Source organism: Syngnathoides biaculeatus, chromosome 4 (assembly GCF_019802595.1).
Source record: "Syngnathoides biaculeatus isolate LvHL_M chromosome 4, ASM1980259v1, whole genome shotgun sequence".
NCBI lineage: Eukaryota > Metazoa > Chordata > Actinopteri > Syngnathiformes > Syngnathidae > Syngnathoides > Syngnathoides biaculeatus.
The window spans coordinates 22,460,706-22,479,498 of NC_084643.1; the positions used below are offsets into that span (position 1 = coordinate 22,460,706).

Sequence of the window (18,793 nt, forward strand, 5' to 3'; positions counted from 1 at the left end):
TGGGTCAGGTTTTTCACCCCTGGATTTGGGGAGGGACGGTCAATGGGTGGTTAGAGCATCTGCCTCTTAGTTCTCAGGACCAGGGTTCGAATCCTGGCCCCACCTGTATGGAGTTTGCATGTTCTCCCAGTCTCTGCTTGGGCTTTCTCGGGACACTCCGCTTTCCTCCAACATCCGAAAAAAACGCATTAATTGGAGACTCTTAATTGGCCGTAAGTGTGAATGTGAATGCGAATAGTTGTTTGTTTATATGTGCCCTGCGATTGGCTGGCCACCGATTGAGGATGTACCCCACCCTCGTCGTCAGAGGCTCCAGCACTCCATGACCCTTGTAAAGGTATGCGGCTCAGAAAATGGATGGATGGATGGGCCATTCAAGAACAGTGACAGAGTTGTTCTGAAGCCACTCCATTATTTTAGCTGTGTGCTTAAGGTCATTGTCTTGTTGGAAGGTCAACGTTTGGGGCTGTCTGAGGTCCTGAGCACTCTGAAGAAGGTTTTCATTCAGGAGATCCCTGTACTTGGCCACATTCATCTTTCCTTGCAACCAGTCGTGCTGTCCCTGCAGCTCAAACCAAAAGTTCCATCTTGGTCTCATCAGACCAGAGAATCCTATTTCTCACCATCTTGGGAGTTGTTCAGGTGTTTTTTTTAGCAACCTCCATGTGAGCTTTCATGTCCCTTGCACTAAGGAGAGGCTTCTGTCGGACCACTCTGCCATAAAACCCCAACTGGTAGAGAACTACAGTGATTGATGATTTCCCAGAACATTCTGTGGAGCGCAGCCACAGTGATTTTTGGGTTCTTCTTCACCTCTCTCACACAGGCTCTTCGCCCAATTGCTCAGTTTGGCCAGCTGGCTGGCTCTGGGAATGGTTGTGTTCATCCAAACGTCTTGATTTAAAGATTATGGAGGCCACGCTTCTCATAGAAACCTTAGGTGCAGCAGAGTGTTTTGTAACCTTGGCCAGATCCGCGCCATGCGAGAATTTTGTCTCAGCGCTCTTCAGGCAGTTCCTTTGAACTCATGATTCTCATTTGCTCTGACATGTACTGTGAGCTGTAAGGTCTTATATGGAAAGGTGTGTGGCTTTCCTGATCGAGTCCAATCAGTTTCACTAAACACTGCTGCACTCCAATGTAGGCGTCGAACCATCTCAAGGACGATCAGAAGAAATGGACGGCACACAAGTTAAATATGTCACAGAAAAGGGTCTGAATACTTATGGCTTAATACTTAATACTTAATACTTATGGTTTCTTTTTTAATAACTGCAAAAGTGTCAACAGTTCTGTTTTTTGTGTCAATATGGGTTGCTGCATGTACATTGAGGAAAAATATGAATCTAAATTATATTGGCAAATGGCTGCAATAAACCAAGTGAAAAATTAAGGGGCTCTGAATACTTTCGGTACCCACTGTATATAAAAGTCCCTTAATAGACAGGGGATCTCTTCATGGGGTACCCTACCTATCTTGCTTTTATTTTTTCTCCCTAAGCGTATGTCAGCTAGGATAGGCTCCAGCTCAAGATAAGTATTACACAATGTTTGGTTTTGCCCAAATAGGAAATGTGGTTTAACTTAAAAACTGACTACTTCAAAACAAACTAGTTGGTCTCACACTTCAATTTGTGAGTTAAAATTTGCACCTCAAAACACACGTTTGAAAAGAAAACCTGCAAATGACAGTTTTACGACAGAGATGATGGCAGAGATGGACGCACGCACAGCTGTACGTGACAATGTGCTTATGTCTCCGATGTTTGGGAAGTATAGAATGCAGAAAAGAAGTTATTCGTTTGAAGGAGCGTGGGCATAGTGGGAAGATGCAACGTAGCGCCAATTGAGACAAGAAAAAGATAGGAAAATAGCAAACATCTCGATGTATTTAAAAGTGAAATCCAAGGCGAGCACCCTTTAGTGGTAATGAGACCCTATCTCTACCGAAGACATTGAGTAAGTGGCCATGCAGTGTGCCCTTGACCATTCGTGGTTTACCTTTCGCAGCCCTGCTTATTTGAAGATTTTTCTCTCCAAATCTTAAATTTTTTAAACATACCGAATTTTCATGATCATAGAGGTCTTAAATTCTGCTCTAAATAGACTAGGCGCCACATTAGACATGGTGCCTTACAATGTGGTGCACATCATGCGAATACTGATTCCCAACATTTGCTAATGTTGTGTAACTTGTCCAATAAACTACATTTAAACGCACTGGTTACACTATTAGCATGTATGCTAGAACGTGTTTTAGCGTGTATGTACATACGATATGGTGGCCTTCATGAGACAGGGAGGAACAATAGCATTTTACATCTGTAAACAAAAGAAGCTTACACTGCCCAACACACCGCCTCTGTAAGCAAATCATTACTGACAATGTTAACCAAACTCACGGAGTCAAAACGAAACTAAAATTGTCACACCTCAGCAAACAGAATAGCATAATTAGCAAATAATACAACAAAAGAATGACTTGTGAAATAATTGACAGAAAACATAGTTTAAACATTATTTACATGCTCTCAGCATCCTGGGAGCATGTAAATAGTTTTTTGTTCGCATATTGTTCAATGTAGTAAATTGAGGTGCATTTAATCTTTAATCATATTTGATGTGATATGATGCAAAAAAGTGAGATTTGTGATTATTAATTTTTAAAAAATTATATATTCCATCCTTCACCAAGTCATATATTCCTTGATCTGTCCTTAACGTTACGAGGCTACATTTTATAGCTAAATGCAATGATAAAATGTGGTTTGGTTTTACCAATGACAACGGACGATGAGTAGTCCAGATGATCCCGTTCAGAAGTTCACAAGTAAAAGATGGAAAATCTATGGAAATGAAGGAAAACATTGAAAAGTTGAATTATGACAATTTTATTTTGAAACCAGCAGACATTTATTGTCCCCTGTTCATAATAAAAATATTTATGTTCATTGACACCTGTGAAATAAGATGTGCGATTTATCCCAGACTTTGCGTCCTCAAAGCTGCACAGCACATCTTATTCGTCTTACATTACCAGCCAGGAACATTTTGGTTTTTTAGACTTTACAATAATTTTATCAGCCTGATCAGCCAATAATTGAGTTCTTTTTTTTTTTTAATCAGCTAATCGGTTTTGATGTTATAATTAGTCAATCCGATCAGTGACATAATTGATCGGCTCTGAGAATTACATTTACTTTGCATCATTATTGTGCACAGTGTATCTCAATCCAAAAGTGTGCATATTTTTATGTAGAAATATTTATATAGTTTGGGTTCAAATCCCGGCCCCACCTGTGTGGGGGTTGCATTTTCTCCCTGTGCCTGCGTGGATTTTCTCCGGGGACTCCGGTTTCCTCCCACCTACCCAAAAAACATGCATTAATTGGAGTCTCCAAATTGCACCGAGGTGTGATTGTGAGTGCAACTGTTGTCTGTCTCCCTGTGCCCTGCGATTGGCTGGTAACCAGTTCAGCTTGTGTACCCTGCCTCCTGCCTGCTGACAGCTGGGATTGGCTCCAGCACTCCCGCAACTCTCGTGAAAACAAGCAGCTCAGAAAATGGATGGATGGAGGGCTTTCAATGGGCAACAAAATGTTACGTAGGCTAGCAAGCTATTGCTAGCACTTTTCCGAGTAGTTGTATGTAAACATTTCCTTTTTCTGTACAGTCAAGCTCTTAAAGGAAAATTCTGGTGATTTGGAGTAACAATGTATTCAATAGGTCATGTAATATGTACTCTACCTTGATAATGTGATGTTGAATCCTCTCTCATGTATTAGTGTTTTGAGAAGATTTTTATCGACAATTGCGAATTTTCAGGTGCTCCGCCATTTTCACCAGTCACATGACCTACGTGAGAAGATGTGACGTGTTACGTGCCGTTCCAAACGCTCAATTACATGGGACACTATTACGCCCAGCGCTGATTTCTCGTATTTCTCCTCATCTGATGAAGAAATAGCAGTTCTTCGGGCCCAATGACTTGGGAGTCTAACGAGCAAGCTCTGCCGAGTGGCGGAGCCGTGAGCTCACTCCCCCATAGGTTCGCTCACATCACATCCGCGCACGTAGGTCATGTGACTTGCGAAAATGGCAGCGCACTTGAAAATTCATAATTGTCGATAAAAATATTCTCAAAACACTATTAAATGAGACAGGATTTAATATCATATTATCAAGATAGAGTACATATTACATGACCTATTGGATACATTGTTACTCCAAACCACCGGAATTTCGCTTTAAGTATTGGTATGGGGAAGTAATCTAATTACAATTAAGTCATTTGAGAACAGTCATTTAGTACCCATTATTTTTGTCTTGCTGTAATGTTGATTTGACCCGACTGATGAGAATACATGAGCTGACCAGAGTAGTGAAATCGAAACTTTTTCGAGCTAAGGTACCTACAGTGATACCCCTACCTACTCATGTCTTTAGTAATGAAAAATCCAGGTTGCCAAATGTCTCCTTGGAAACATATTGCCTCTAGTTACGAAGGAAAATTCAGGATACAGAAGGAAAAAATACGTGCTGGATCCGCAGCCCCCAAATTCCACCGAAGGTAAACATCCTGTATCTTGATTTGAAAGTGGCGTGATAGAGCTGCTCTCTGATTGACTTATCGTCGTAGCATCTTCCTGGCATCCCATGGGCTAAGAGGGACGTCAATCTTTACCCATGATGCTTTTCGTTTCCCTAGGACACTCGAGTGTCAACAAATCACACACTAGCGGTTTTACATGCTATTACATGCTAGCGTACATTGGTAATGCACAACTTTATTGTGAGTGTTTTTCCATTTATGTTTATTGCAAATTTATTAAATGTCTTAACCATGGGCCCCAAGAAACTTTAGTGGAATTAAGTTGTGTGCATGCGTGCGTCTTTTCTCTCAGCTGTCAAAATTTGCCTCCGCCTGCGTCCCAACGATGCCTTTTGCTTGTCACTCATACTTCTCTTCGCAGTCACCCAACGCCAAAGGTAAATGAACAGAATTTTTATTACTCTTTACATTATGTACTTTGAATGCTTCATTTTTTGGTGGTGGGGGGGGGCGCTCAGGGGCTTGGAACGGATGAGGCTATTTACATATAAAAAGCCCTTCTACTTATGAAAAATTAAAGTTACAAAAAACTATTTCTGGAATAAATGAACTTTAGAAGTGAAGGGACCACTGTACTTTCCAATTTAAAAATCTCACAATATACCAACGAAAGTACATACGTAAATTACTGTATGTACTTACTGCCATCTAATAGAAGACCATTCATTTATTCAGTCACTCTGCATCACTGGGATAAATAGATGAACAGATGAATTATTTATTACAAATATATATTTTTTGATCAATTAAGTACACAAATATATACAGTAAATGAACAGGTAATAAACGTAGACTCGTTGCTCCATCTTGTGATCGATAGGTCTTCGATTTTTTTTTTTTTAAATTTGCTGAGCAGTGATGGGCTCAAAAAATCCTGACCGTGTAAAGCCTTTTTTTTTTTCCTGATGTTCATCGCATAATATTTTAAGAGCCCAACAAATAGTTATTAGGGGAAGAGAGGCTAGAATGTGATGTGGAGAGGTCACTAAGAGCAGTTGAGACGATCTATAAAAAAATGAGGAGGAGCAGGACAATACTTCAGCAGCAGACACAAGGCGGCCTAGTGATGTGAGGTGTCAAATGCAGGCCGGTCAGTTGCGCTGGTCCCGCCTGACTAAAAAATAAATAAATAAATAAAGCCTATCTGTCCGTCCCAACACACAGGACTTTGTTTACCGCATGGGCTCAAACCCGTGGCTGAGGATCAGTGTGGCCCGGAGTTCAGAGTCACAGAGCTAAGCCCCTTAGAGCCTTAACGGTGCTGCTGTCCCGTGACATGCCACAGTGCATCATAGGCTGCAACATTAGTAAACAGGCCAAATATACTGTACTACTTTGTTGAAAGAACTGTTGATTGAGAGGTCTGAACGCGATAACCGGTCTCGCAGTTTGCACAGTAACGTTGACAGCTCGCCTTTAAGGGTGGGAAGGGGAAGAAAAATATAGATACACTGTTGGGTATATTGGCTGAGATTCGCCGGAAAGTCAAATTGCACGTCAATATAAATGCACGACGGGCTAACGAGGCCGTTGGAAAAGGGAAAAGACAGCAATACATTGGGAGGCAAAACAGGTCATCGCTGTGGCTGATTGTGGTAACAGGTTGTGCAAACGGTGCAGTCCAAACTAATGACCTAATATCAGCAACATGAACGCCACTGCATTTCTACACGCTCGCTGGGTGACGTTCACGTTTCTTTTCTTCGGAAAGTTACCGTCAACGTCGGTAAAACTGCCTATGCTAACGGGCGATGCTAACGCCGAGCTGGTAAGCTTCATCAAGCAAGAGGAAAAGTGACAACTTTCCAAACAACACTAGGTTGAATATTGGCCGGCGTTTGTCGCTGTGGCGCGCGCCTGCGGTCAGCTCGGAGACTGGTTAGCGACCAGTTAGCTAGTGGAGCTAAGGCAGTTCCCTGCAACTGTTATTGTTGTTGTGAGATGGAGGGCGGACCCCAAAGCCGCCGAGGCCTCTGTCAAAACACAGCGCCCATTGACGAACCACTCCAAGCCGGCACACTCACCAGCGAAAACACCGACGAGATGTCCAATGCCGCAGGATCGTCCGAAACCCGTGCAATTGACGAGCAGAAAATACACCCGCAGGGAATAAACATGAGTCATATCCGAGCCCAGGCTAGCTCGACTGTGGCCCTTTCCAGCAGCACCGAGCACTCGTCGCCATTTTCGCAAATTCTCCAAGCCCAACTTGACGTGTTTGTGACGTCATCCCGCCAAAGCAGTGGCGATGGGCGGGGCTGGGCCTCGCACCATGTGGTCAGAACATGTCAACACTGACAAGTTTCTGCCTTAGTTGACAAACATCATGCGCGCTCTTGGTGGACTATGTCAGAGAGTTGTTTATCATTGTGGCTTGTAGTCTGCGGTGGTGTACCTCAAAAATGTAAAGAACAGACAAAAGCAGAGCCGGCCCAGGACAGAATCAGACTCAGCACCTGCTAAGGACCCTTACGACCACTAGGGGGCCGCCCCATTACACTGTGGTGTTGAGGAAGAACATGACCCATCCATCCATCCATCCATCCATCCATCCATTTTCTGAGCCTCTTATCCTCACAAGGGTCGCAGGAGTGTCGAAACATATCCCAGCTATCTTCAGGCTGTTTTCCAGCCAATCGAAGTCCATCCATCGATCCATTTTCTGAGCCGTTCATTCTCACAAGGGTCGCCATCAATTTATATACGTGATGAGGCAATTAAACATTAACCAGTATACGTTTTCAGTCAAAACACCCCTCTGAGGGAAACCGTGACTACACTGTGGCGTGTGACAAAATAAAAAACGAGTCTCACACCCGATACATCTTAATATTGTTTTGAGTTTTGATACATTTCAGTGGTTTTATTTATTCTTGGATTTTATTTTCACCATGGCAGGTTTTTTTTTTTTTTTTTTTTTTTGAGGATGTAGGGGTGTAGTCAGTATCTCAGTGAGCTATCGCTTGAAATGTTTTGTCTCAACCCCAGTCATTTCATGTTATTTTATTTATTATAGTCGTTAGGTCAAGCACTTATTCAATAATATCATTAATAATTGGCAGGAAGAGTGCCCCGAAATAATATGTAAACAATTCTTAGAGCCCTATGGAGGCGTGGTCCCGCTCTGGTTTTCACAGTATCAGTAAAATTAAATATACTTTCTTTATGGAGATAGAACGTGTGCCGATTTGAAATGAGATGGGTGTGAGATTGTTTCATTCCAAATAAAAACACAACACAGCAAAGTCTTAAAACAATTATGTATTGAATGATGGCTTACGACTTCATTTGCAGACGGTATGTCCTCCACTCTTTAACAATAAATAGCATGGCGTGATTCTTCTTGACTTATGACTTTCAAGGGATTTTGCAACAAACCAGTGACTTGCCATTACCATCTCTATAATCACAGCTGAGTAAAATCATTACATCTTTTAGGACCAATTATCTCCCTTTTTGTGACAGTGATAATAACAATAATTGAAAAAAATCATGAGTAATATTTGTTTCACAAAAAGCTTCGCTTTTGTAAATAACATGGTTAGAAGCCAAGAAACTCTTTAATCACACGCATGACTCCTTTGAGGATAATGCATGGAGCATATGATATGTCGCAAAAATTATTTCAATATTTATATGACAGCAATGTTAAGTAGGTTGGTAATGGCTTGTTTGAGTGGATTTGTGATTATATTGTGAGCCAAATGTATCAGCTGCACCATGCATGGACTTCACGATAGTAAAAAAAAAAAAAAAAAAAACTTGCTGCGCAAGAACAACACAAAAACACAAGTCTACCCCTTGTCATGTGCTCTAAATGAATTATTTGCATGCAAAACAATGAGATTTCCATGAGAATAACAGCCTTGTTAAATACATTTCTTTTTCTGCCACTAATCCATCAGTCACCACGAAAATTCCTCAGACAGTTACTTGTAATTATTTATACATTATTTTATGCACAAAACGGTGGCATGAAGAGCAGAAAGAAAAAAACTTTCAGTGGCTCAAAGGAAATATAGAAGGCAGCGTCAACCCACTTGCTTCACACTGGTATCTTAAATTTATGATGTTGGACACTGATGAACAGAACTGCTTCCTGAGAAAGTTGCCATTCCCATATTCTTACAACTTCAACAGGTCAGATTATATCTGAGATATTCACAAACACACGTTTGTTGTAATTACTGCCAGAGAGGAGAACAAGAACAACTGTTTGAGGAAAGACTACCCTGAGAGAACGTCTTAAAAATGGGCAAGCTTGTTAAACCAGCACTGGCATGGATGGGTTTGGTTGATTTAATCTGTACACTATTTCATTAGAATCAGCACACTTTGTTCCAAGAATTTTGAATGTTATTTGAAGTAATTGTGTAATATAGTTCTCTACATAATATATGTCTTCAAACGAATGAAGATGTGCCAGTGATTACTACGAACTTTAACGATACAGTCGAGGCAAAGACTTGTGGACACTAAGGATATAATGTTCATGTTTGACATTTTCTCAAGTCCTCACAATTATCAAAATCTAAGTGCTGTAAGTAGTTTATACACAAGGTCATGAATATAATTATGGTTCAGAGTATAAAGTAGAATCAAAATTTATAAAAGGACAGTTTGCAAGCATGACAAAAAAAGTGACAAAGCCCAAGTGGTCAAATATAAGATACAGGGGAATAATGGTGACAGTGTGCATCCCAGAATAAAATGCTCTTTTTTTTCCCATGTTGATGAGGTCATACTGAAATGATCATGCTCTCTGCAGTCTCATAACATGCGTTAATCACAATGTCAATGTTTAGAGGTTGAGGTGTTTCATCAAGTATACAATATTGTTCTAGCTACAGTACAAGATCCGTTTTGAGAAAGTGCACTCAGTCATGTGTTAGCTGTGAGGAGGATCACCTACAAGCAAATTAGCTCCCTTTAGAAAAAAACTAAACAACTTGAAACTCATTTGCATATCGTATGAACAAATGTCAAATGAGTTGTTCCCTTCCATTTATTCATACAAGCACAGGTCATGTTTATTTACAAGGCGTGTCTGAAAAGTTCCAGGACTGGTGTCACAGAAGATGTATTTCAAATCCAAACTACAGGGTTTCCCCATTTGAAGTCTGCCCCATGAAGTCAAAAACACTTTGTAAGGAAAAGTGGTACTATCACTTCTTCACACGCACTGAACGACACCAATCCAGATGCGCTTGTTAATCAGATGGGTCACAAGGAAGGGGAAAACTCGTAGTCTGTAGTTTGGGTTTGAAATACTGTGATCTTTTTTGTGACACCAGCTCTGGAACATTTCTAACCCACGTTGTACAACAATTAAGAACACGGTCTTGACTATCAAGGTGTGCATGTAGATAATCTGAGGTCAACCATGTCCAGTGTGTCTTGGTCACTCTCAGTCTGAGAAAAAAAGGAGGGACGGAGAGGTAAGTGTGAAAGAAGAAATTGTGTAAGCTGTGCTTGTGTGTAGTGTACACTGTAGTGGCTACAATAAAAACGATGGTCCTCGACAGTAAATCTCATCAATTGTTTGAAGAAAGAGGGAAAACAAAATTGTTAAAAGTATTCCATCCATTATATTTGTCATTTGCTTTTTGTGAGGTTTTTAACATTTTTTTTTTTTTACTCTCGTTTTCACTCAAGTATAAGCACAGGAGACTAACTACAGAGGATAACGGGGTCAAGTGAGTACCATGCTACATCAGGTTTCAAGAAGGCTATTGCAGACAATTCTACAACATGTACAAGCACATTTTATACATGAGTTACAAATAGTTTAAAACATCACCAAGGAATTTATTACAAGATGTTGAATATTTAGAGTCTTGAGGGACTATCTCGCAGTCAGGGAAAGGATTAGGTTGCTTGATTCATCAGTCCAGTCTTAAAGACAAAATCTGAAAAATTGCTAATCAAAAAGTAGCAAATTTGGTCAATGTCTCTTTTCAAATAGTTCTAGTGCTTTTAATGGCTTTAAGACAAGGGTCTTTTTAATCTCACCTAGTGGCAATCTATATGATTTCAGTGTACAACTTTACGACACCATAGCTGCAAAAGTCTCCATGTCAAGTCCAGTAGGTAAAAGGACAGCTTGCTGTCATTCATAGCTCAAAGTAGTACTGTACTCATTAAAAAAGAAGGAAACAAATAACGATTTACAAATTTTGTATCCCCAGCTTTAAGTTCTTTTGGGGGATTTAGCATTATGTTTGTTCTGTGATCCCAGTTTCAACAAGTTGTCACTTTGAGGGAGCAGGCCTCTCAGGTGCCAAGCTCCATTCCAAGTCATCAGGAAGCTCTTATTTGCTATGCTGCTGCACGCTAGAAAGTTCAACAGTACGAAACAAGTAAACAGAAAGCTAAAACTCCCATTCCAATGTTTCCTCTCGATTGGCCGCTCTCTCTAACCTGTGGATGATATTATTGAGGTTTGCCATTTTCTCATTGCGTCTCTGAGTGCTTCTGTTGAGCTTGGGGGTTTGGAAGGGAGAGGGCGCATTTGGGTCCAGGCTGTGATTGGTGCTTGTTGAGGGTGGGTTCGGCAGTGAGGGGGATATTGGAGCAGAGGATGAGGGGACAGGAGAGACTGACATCATGAGACCAGGTGAAGATGCAGCAGAGGGAGAGTTGAGGGAGACCTCCAAGCTGCTGCGGCAGGCTTCTGATGAGGCTTTGAAGCTGACCGGGTCAGTGGGTGACTTTCCACGCTCTTCTCCCTCATGCCTGGACTGATTCACTCTCTGGGGGGCATCTATAGAGGTGGTGCTCGTGCACAAAGCGGGCTGACTGCTTGCGCCCTCCTCATGCCCGACGCTCTGGCCAACCAAGACGGGATCACGATAGCCGACAGTCGGGTCCTCGTGCTCACTTTTAAATTGTGGGAACTGCACAGCGGTGGAAAAACACTGACCTCTTGTCTGTCTCATGGGGCCCTCTGTCCCCACCTCCCCCACGTTCTCTCTATCCACTGCCTCCTGTTTGACACAAGGCAGTGCAGCGTTACTGAGAGGAAGGCTGGAGTGGTTGTGTCGCAAGGGCTGCTGCGGTCTCCTCTCCTCGCCGTCAGAGTGGGGGCTCCTTGTCAATGAAGGCGAGTAGCTGTGGTGCTCAGCATCTGTGTCGTTGTCTGGCAGACCCTCCATCAGCACTTCACGTCTCATCCTTGACCTGCATGAAATAAATCAGGTTAGACTGAAAATACTTTCCTGATTGTCATTTTAAGCATACGTTTGGATGTTAAGATCAAAACATCTGGGAAAACTCTTTTCTGGATCAATAGACAAAATGAAATCCAAAATCTTCCCACTGCATATTTTTGTACTACTTTCCTACTTTCCCATATGGAGTTGTGTACAATTAGGAGGAGTACATGAAAAAGTTTGGGTCATAGGTAGGAGATCAACACTGGCCTGTAGTTGTGGAACCAGTTGATAACAGTGTTGGTTTTAAGATGGAGCTGGGCAGCAAGCATCTCAATTGTATTCTGAGAAGGGTATGGCTCCAAGAGGTAGACCTTCCTCAGTGCTTCTTTCTCCTCTGCTCCTAGCACCACTCGAGGCTTTTTCACCTGCCCATAGGAGCACAAGTCCAGCGAGACTAAGGCTGGACTCACACACTCAGAGCGAGTACTGGGCGAGTCACTGTCGGAGCCTGTGCTTAGTAGCCCATAACGTCTCTTCAGGTAAGCTGTGATGCGGACACAGATTAAATAGTTAACAGTTTTAAAAAAAAGCCATTTTCATTTGTGTGCTGGAAAACAATACAATATTACTTTTTACCTTTCTTTTCCATCTTCTTCATAGCCCTCAACTTTTCCACATTGTGAGGATCATTGAGCCACAATTGCATGCGCACAAACGGCTCCCTGCCTTTGAGACTAAGTTTGTGCCAGGGTTTGGGCCGGGACAGCAGGTCAGATACAGAGCCTTGAGTCAGACCCAGAATTGTCTCCCCAAAAAGACGCTGGCCTGTAGAGAAACATGCATACTTAATGACTGCAGTACATATCACTGTGTGTGAGATGGCAAATTAAGTTTCAATAATAGACGCACCTAAGTTATTGTCTGTTAACACCTCTTTGACTTTTTTCGTGATGGCATAGGTGTCCACCTCTGAGGACATGGCTACCAGCTCCTGTATGCCAAGCGGGTTAGCAGGGTGATGTAGGGCCATGAGGCTGTTGGTGGACTTCCCTCCCTCAGGCTGGGGAGGGAGCCCCAGCACCAGGCACTCGGGCTGCTGATTCTCTTTGCTGCTCTCCAGGGAGTGGCCCATTGGTTCAACCAAGGGGCTCTGCTGACCCTCTACAGGACTCAGCGGTGGGGATGGTGATGACTGCGTGTTGACTGGACTTTTATCTGAGACAGAAGATTAAAAAGAGAAAAACATTCTCGGGTGTGATAGCGTGCAGAAAAGTAGTTCCTGGAAAGACGAGCGTCAAATACAGACTCACCCTGACCCTGATGTGGGGCCTGGTTGAGGGTCTGGCCTAGTTGGTCAAGTAACCAGAGCTGCATGCGGATGAAGGGTTCCCTGCCTTTCTGGGTCAACTTGCTCCAGGGTTTCGGCCGGGACAGCATGTCACTCACACTCCCCTGAGAGAGCCCAAGAACCTGTACAAAATACAAATACAGTATTTTATATATACTGCAATTCGAGTCACTTGATACACACTGCATGGCATGGATATACCGTATAGAAAAACACCAACAAAATAACCCAGATAGAGTTGAAGTTATGCAGTTCCAAAAATAGCCAGCAGAGAGAAGCACCACTCCATAAATCTGGAAAAGTTCCATTTGAATTTGGCCTCATTATTAGGGCATGTCACTGGGCAGATTCGAGTTTGAAAGGGTTTTTTAAACCAAAAAAAAAAGTTTTGTTTTTTGTTTTCTGCTTCATTATCAAAGATTTTAAAATGAGGGCAACATGAAAAGGACTTTTGAAGGAAATGTCACATTCAACAATTTTTTTCTGTGTGAGCATTCAACTGGTTTCATTGGAGAGTTTTCATCACTAAATAATAAATTTGATTGCTTTTGGGGCCAAATGAGTGGAGACAGTGCACATTTTTATTGAAAGTAAAGACACTGCATAACTGATAATGGAGAATAACTAAAATGCTTATTTCAAATTTTTATTACAGATAACTGTTGGAAAGTTTCTGAACCACAACCAAGTGTATGACAATGTCTGGCATTGTGTGGCCTCCCTTCAATAACTGTTCAGATCTACAACAACATGTTTAGTGCAAGTCTTGGTTTAGTCTAGCATTACATAAATTGAGGAAAGTAAAGACTGTAAAACGGAGCTGTTTTGGTGGAGGATCTGTAGTGTAAATCTGTACTTTTGTTGTGGTACCAGGGTTGCATTTCTGTCATTCAAGTCACAGAGTGATGTGGATTCAGGCATATGATTAAAATTTCCCATTCACAAGGCCCCAAGAAAAGAGTATTTTCTATTTGAAGCACTGATATGGAAAGCCACAAAGATAGATTTTTTTTGTTATTGTTGCCGTAAAACATTTTGCACGTCTGTATGATGGTACAAAATAATTCCATCCATTAATTTTCTGTGCCCCGTATCCTCACGAAAGTTACAGGCTTGCTCCCAGCTATCTTCGGGTGAAAGGGAGGGTACACCTTGAACCGGTCACCAGCCACAGGCACATTATAAACAGACAACCATTCATAATCATTCGCACATACGAGCAATTTAGAGTTTTCAATCAATCCACCATGCATGTTTTTTTAGACGTGGAAAGAAACTGGAGTAACCGGAGAAAACCCGAGCAGGTACAGAGAGAATATTCAAACTCCTCACAGGCTGATCCAGTTTTTAACCATGGACCCCAGAACTGTAAGGCAGATGTGGTAATCAGTCAACCACCATGCCACACAAAATAATTCACCAAAGTATTAAAATATGTAGGACAATTGTTATTGCTCAAATGTTACATGTAAACTCATCAGAGTATGCTTAACATCTTCGAGTGAACAGGTGAGAAATGGGACCAGCGAGTAGGCTAAATGTATAGGAAAAGAACAGAGTCCAAAGGGTTTTTTTTAAATTTTTTTAAAATGTTTTGATTCACGTGAACTGACCTTTTCCCCAAAGATCCTCTGGCAGATGCCATTCTTTGCCAGCTTCTCCTTCACCTGCCTGGTCAACTCAATGGTATCCACCTCTCGATACATGTACAACTCGTACTGTTCTGGTGTCAGCGGTGGAACAGTGGGCTTAAGAGCTCGGGGAATGTACGCTGGGTAGTAAGAAAGGCGGCTGGGACTAGGGCCCGGAGACTCCCCACTGACTGAGGCGTCAGACTCCACTTTCACCTCCATTGGCCGGCCCAGCCCCAGCTCTTCTTCAGCGGCAGAGGCCTCTTCGCTGAGACACTCACCGTTCTCCAGGCGGGGCCAGGGCCGGGTCAATACAGAGGGACCGGAGGAGGAGGAAGACACGGAGGGAGAAATGGAATTATAGGGCTGGGAGCTACCCACGCCGCTAAGTATCATCGACCCCCGCTCCTGAGACCAGTGGTGGTCGAAGTAAGTACCAACCTCTCCAATCTCTGATTTTACTTTGCGAATGATGTTCTGAACGAAGGCAGCTGGAGAAAGAACGCTAAGCGGTGTTTGGGGACTGCTGATAGAATTGGCCATGCAAACTGTATCACAACCCCCCTCCTCTTGTTTAATGGAGATAGGGAAAGGCAGGCTGCTGGAGCGCTCATGAGGCCCCAGATGTTCTACTTGGGCTCCCGTGGCAACTGTTGAGGGTCTTCCACAGCCTTCCATATCCATCAGGACCTGTTGCTGGGACTCCATTTCCCTCCTGGCCTGTTGTAGGATGTTCTTAATAGTTTCGTCTGAGCTGTTGCCTGTCCCGTTACTGCTTCTGCCAATGGTGGAGTTTACAGGTGGCTTGCAATCCCCTAGAGAAGAAATAGACCCACTCAAACATTGATGCGTACCTTATCATTGCATCTGCTTTAATAATAAAATAAAATAATGAGTAGAAAATGACTTTTGTTTGATAGCTCCAGACTCACCTCCCCTCTGGGACTGGATCTCCTTCTTGGCCTGCTCCAGGATATTCCTAATGGCGTCGTCTGACCCAGTTTCTGGAGTTCGGATGCGTGGAGTGATGCTCCCTGCCATAGAGGGTAGAAAGAGAGGGAGCAGAAAGGAGGGGGTGAGTGGGATGGTTGATCAGAGAGCAGTTTCAAGGCTTTACTTTTGACTGGTAGATCAATGGCTGCCTTTGAGTGTGTGTTGTCTGAGGTTGCTGTATAAGGGAAGCTCAACTTTCAAAAGCTGTGAATCTAGGGAGAAAACAAAGTTGAAAAGCAAGACTGCAAACATGTCACAGGAAGCCAAGAAGAAGTCAAGTATGAGGTCCAAGTTCATTTTTAACGTACACGTGTCCGGGAACTATGCCACCAATTGATGGCAGGCGGATATTTGGGATTTAAATCTTATCTGCTAGTGCTTAAACAGTGGCTGATAATCATTATGCAACCCTCAACAGTGTTGAAATGGACACCTCACTATCTGCCACTCGATGCCAAGGAATAGAGCTCGTGCACGTGACGTCAAAGTTTGCACGGCACCATTTTGCCAGTCAAAACGAGCTGCTCTGCACTGCGGGAGCCGTTGAACCAGAGCAGATTTTTCAAATTGCTCGAGTCTTGTGCTGCTGGTTGTCACAATAGACGAGACAAATATTCAAAGAGATCATTCTATGGAATACCAGTTGAAAAGACCAGAAAATATCGATGGATTTGGGTAATTAAACATGATGGATGGTGCTCAACCAAAATACACACACGCCTGTGTAGCGATCGCTTCATTTCAGGTAGGAATTATTCTTCTCAGTCTCAAATTACCAAGAAGTATTTATAATGCCAAGCTGGCTCATTTGCGAACAACGGGTATTTAAAAAAAGAAAATAAACCATCTGTCACAGCAGAGAGGTTTACGGATGTTAACGTGTGGCCGAAAATGCTTCCACATTCACGAGCCCTCAACCTGTCTTTTTTTTCAATCATAGCTAATGAATGCGAGTTTGTGTAAAACCAAAGGTCATTTATTTAAATATTGGTATTTGTATTGAATACCAGCTGAAAAGATCAATGGATTTCAGCAAAGGTTAACGTGCAGCCGAATACGCTTCCGCATTCACGAGTCGTCTCCCCGTCACTATGTGGGATTTATTCCTGATTGAGAACAAATCCTCCAACGAAGTATTTGTATGCGTCCAGACTTTTATACGCTTTCAAACTTTTCCGTGTAAACGACGACTTAATCACCAGACACTTGTGTTTATCCCGTTGTCCAAGACAAGCGGAAGTGAATTCACAGTCTAATTTCGGCATTAAATACGGGTCCTTTATGCCAATTGTCTCAAATTTTTCCACGTACCTTGGTTTATTGTCACCTTCTAAATGTCTAACGGTATCGTACAAAACTCTGGGCGTAGTGCCATAAGACATATTTTCGTTTCGTCTCAAAGGACTTAGCATTGAACAATGCTTTGTTTGACCGGCAATATGGCGACGTGAACAAAAGTCATGTGACTTTATGACATAGGTGCACGAGCTCTATACTGCCAGCCAATCAGCAAATTGTAATGAGAAGAAAAAAACGTTTGAATTAACAGCAATTATTTCATTTTTCCATATCCTTCAATTAGTGTGTTTCAAAAAAGAGATTTTATCTGCCACGTTTCCCCGTTTTTCTCAGTCCCATTTTACGCTGTGTTTTTGTACGGGAGTTTTTTTTGTCATCAGATGAAGATAACCCCCAGTTTTCATGTAAGTCATTGGAACCAACAGCAGCGCACACGGGGGACCTTGTTGCCCACAGGGAATCATGAAGGCACCCACAGGAGTCCAACATATACATGGATTTTCAAGCATCTATCCAAAAAGAGCATTCCATTCAAGGGTATACTGAAGTATAGTGAAGGCAGTGTTTCCCAACCAATATTGAGCCAAGGTACCAATTTTATGCTTGGAAACGCTCATGGTACACAACTCAACAAAAACATCACAAAAACCATCAATATTGAAATAATCATGATATGTTTTAATCTACTCACAAATGTACTTGTGGAATTTTGGCATGCTTAAATGAACACAAATCTAACGGGAAAACAGGATTTATTCTGTTGTACGAATAGCAACAGGTGGATACACAGGTTTATTGTGTGAAGATAGATGGGAGGAAAAAAGGTAATTTGGGGACAAATTAAGTGTTCCTGCTGCACACATTGTTGGGCACGTTACTTTGAAAAAGTAATTAGTTATAGTAACTAGTAACTTCTCCCAAAAAGTAACTGAGTTACTTATTGAGTTACTCCCCCCAAAAAAGTAACTAGTTAGCAGCAAAAGTAGCTAGTGCAGTACCCCTCAGACACACACACACAAGCCAGATGCATAGAGCAGGACAGGAAAAATCATGTACCTGCATAGAGGTTTGAATTTATTGCAACTCATGTTTACATTGAAGTGAAATCTTAATGGATTTGTTAAATCCAACTCTTAACATGCATGGATTCCTCTCTCGAAACATCCACCCAACCAACCTGGTCATCTCAACATTTTAGCTCTTAAACCAGTGGTTGTATCATAGAAGAAGCAGCAACTCAAATTTGAGGTCGGAGTCTGTTCCTCTTTGGTGTGAAGACCAGCTTCCCCACACTTGACATGCAGATTTTTACCTTTCACCTCAACGAGGTAAAAGTAGCATCTGAATCTCCAATTTGGCAAATGCAGTCTTTCCACCGGAGTCTGAGACCTCCTCACTCGCCATCTGTCGCTATGCGCTGTAAACACCCGCCACGACGGATGCGCTCTAAACACCAGACCACCTAATTTATCTGATTGGCTGAAGATGTAATCTTACTATACCTTAGTCAATCATCATTGCTTAGGCAATTATCTCACCCTTCCCTCCCTTGTCACTCTGCAACACTCACATGCACATGACATGACACATACTTGCACCTGAGTCCTGTGTCTGTGTGCGCGAAATCGGATTACAGCTTTTATGTTTTTTATTGGGCGGGTTCAGTAATGTGCAGAAGCGGGGTGTTGATAATAGTAACGGTGTCATACTGACAGTCAGAGTAATTCGTTAGATTACCCGTTACTGAAAAAAGTAA

At 42.3% G+C, this 18,793-nt stretch overlaps 2 protein-coding genes across 3 annotated transcripts in view; both read right to left on the reverse strand.

Moving 5' to 3' along the window:
* The window catches only part of mtmr3 (myotubularin related protein 3), a 47,472-nt gene extending 40,665 nt beyond the window's left edge, over positions 1-6,807 (reverse strand). Inside the window, 2 exon segments of the mRNA XM_061818559.1 lie at positions 2,779-2,846; positions 6,637-6,807. Coding sequence (XP_061674543.1) covers positions 2,779-2,846; positions 6,637-6,736 — 168 coding nt within the window. The 5' untranslated portion in view covers positions 6,737-6,807.
* Positions 6,808-7,922: 1,115 nt separating this feature from the next.
* The window catches only part of cux2b (cut-like homeobox 2b), a 125,147-nt gene continuing 114,276 nt past the window's right edge, over positions 7,923-18,793 (reverse strand). For both annotated transcript variants that reach the window (XM_061818028.1, XM_061818029.1), the window contains exons 16-22: positions 15,678-15,779; positions 14,728-15,560; positions 13,077-13,236; positions 12,676-12,981; positions 12,403-12,591; positions 12,034-12,310; positions 7,923-11,791 (exon numbers count right to left, since the gene is read on the reverse strand). In XM_061818028.1, the coding sequence (XP_061674012.1) occupies positions 10,984-11,791; positions 12,034-12,310; positions 12,403-12,591; positions 12,676-12,981; positions 13,077-13,236; positions 14,728-15,560; positions 15,678-15,779 (2,675 nt within the window). In that variant the 3' untranslated portion in view covers positions 7,923-10,983. The remainder of the gene's footprint in view (positions 11,792-12,033; positions 12,311-12,402; positions 12,592-12,675; positions 12,982-13,076; positions 13,237-14,727; positions 15,561-15,677; positions 15,780-18,793) is intronic.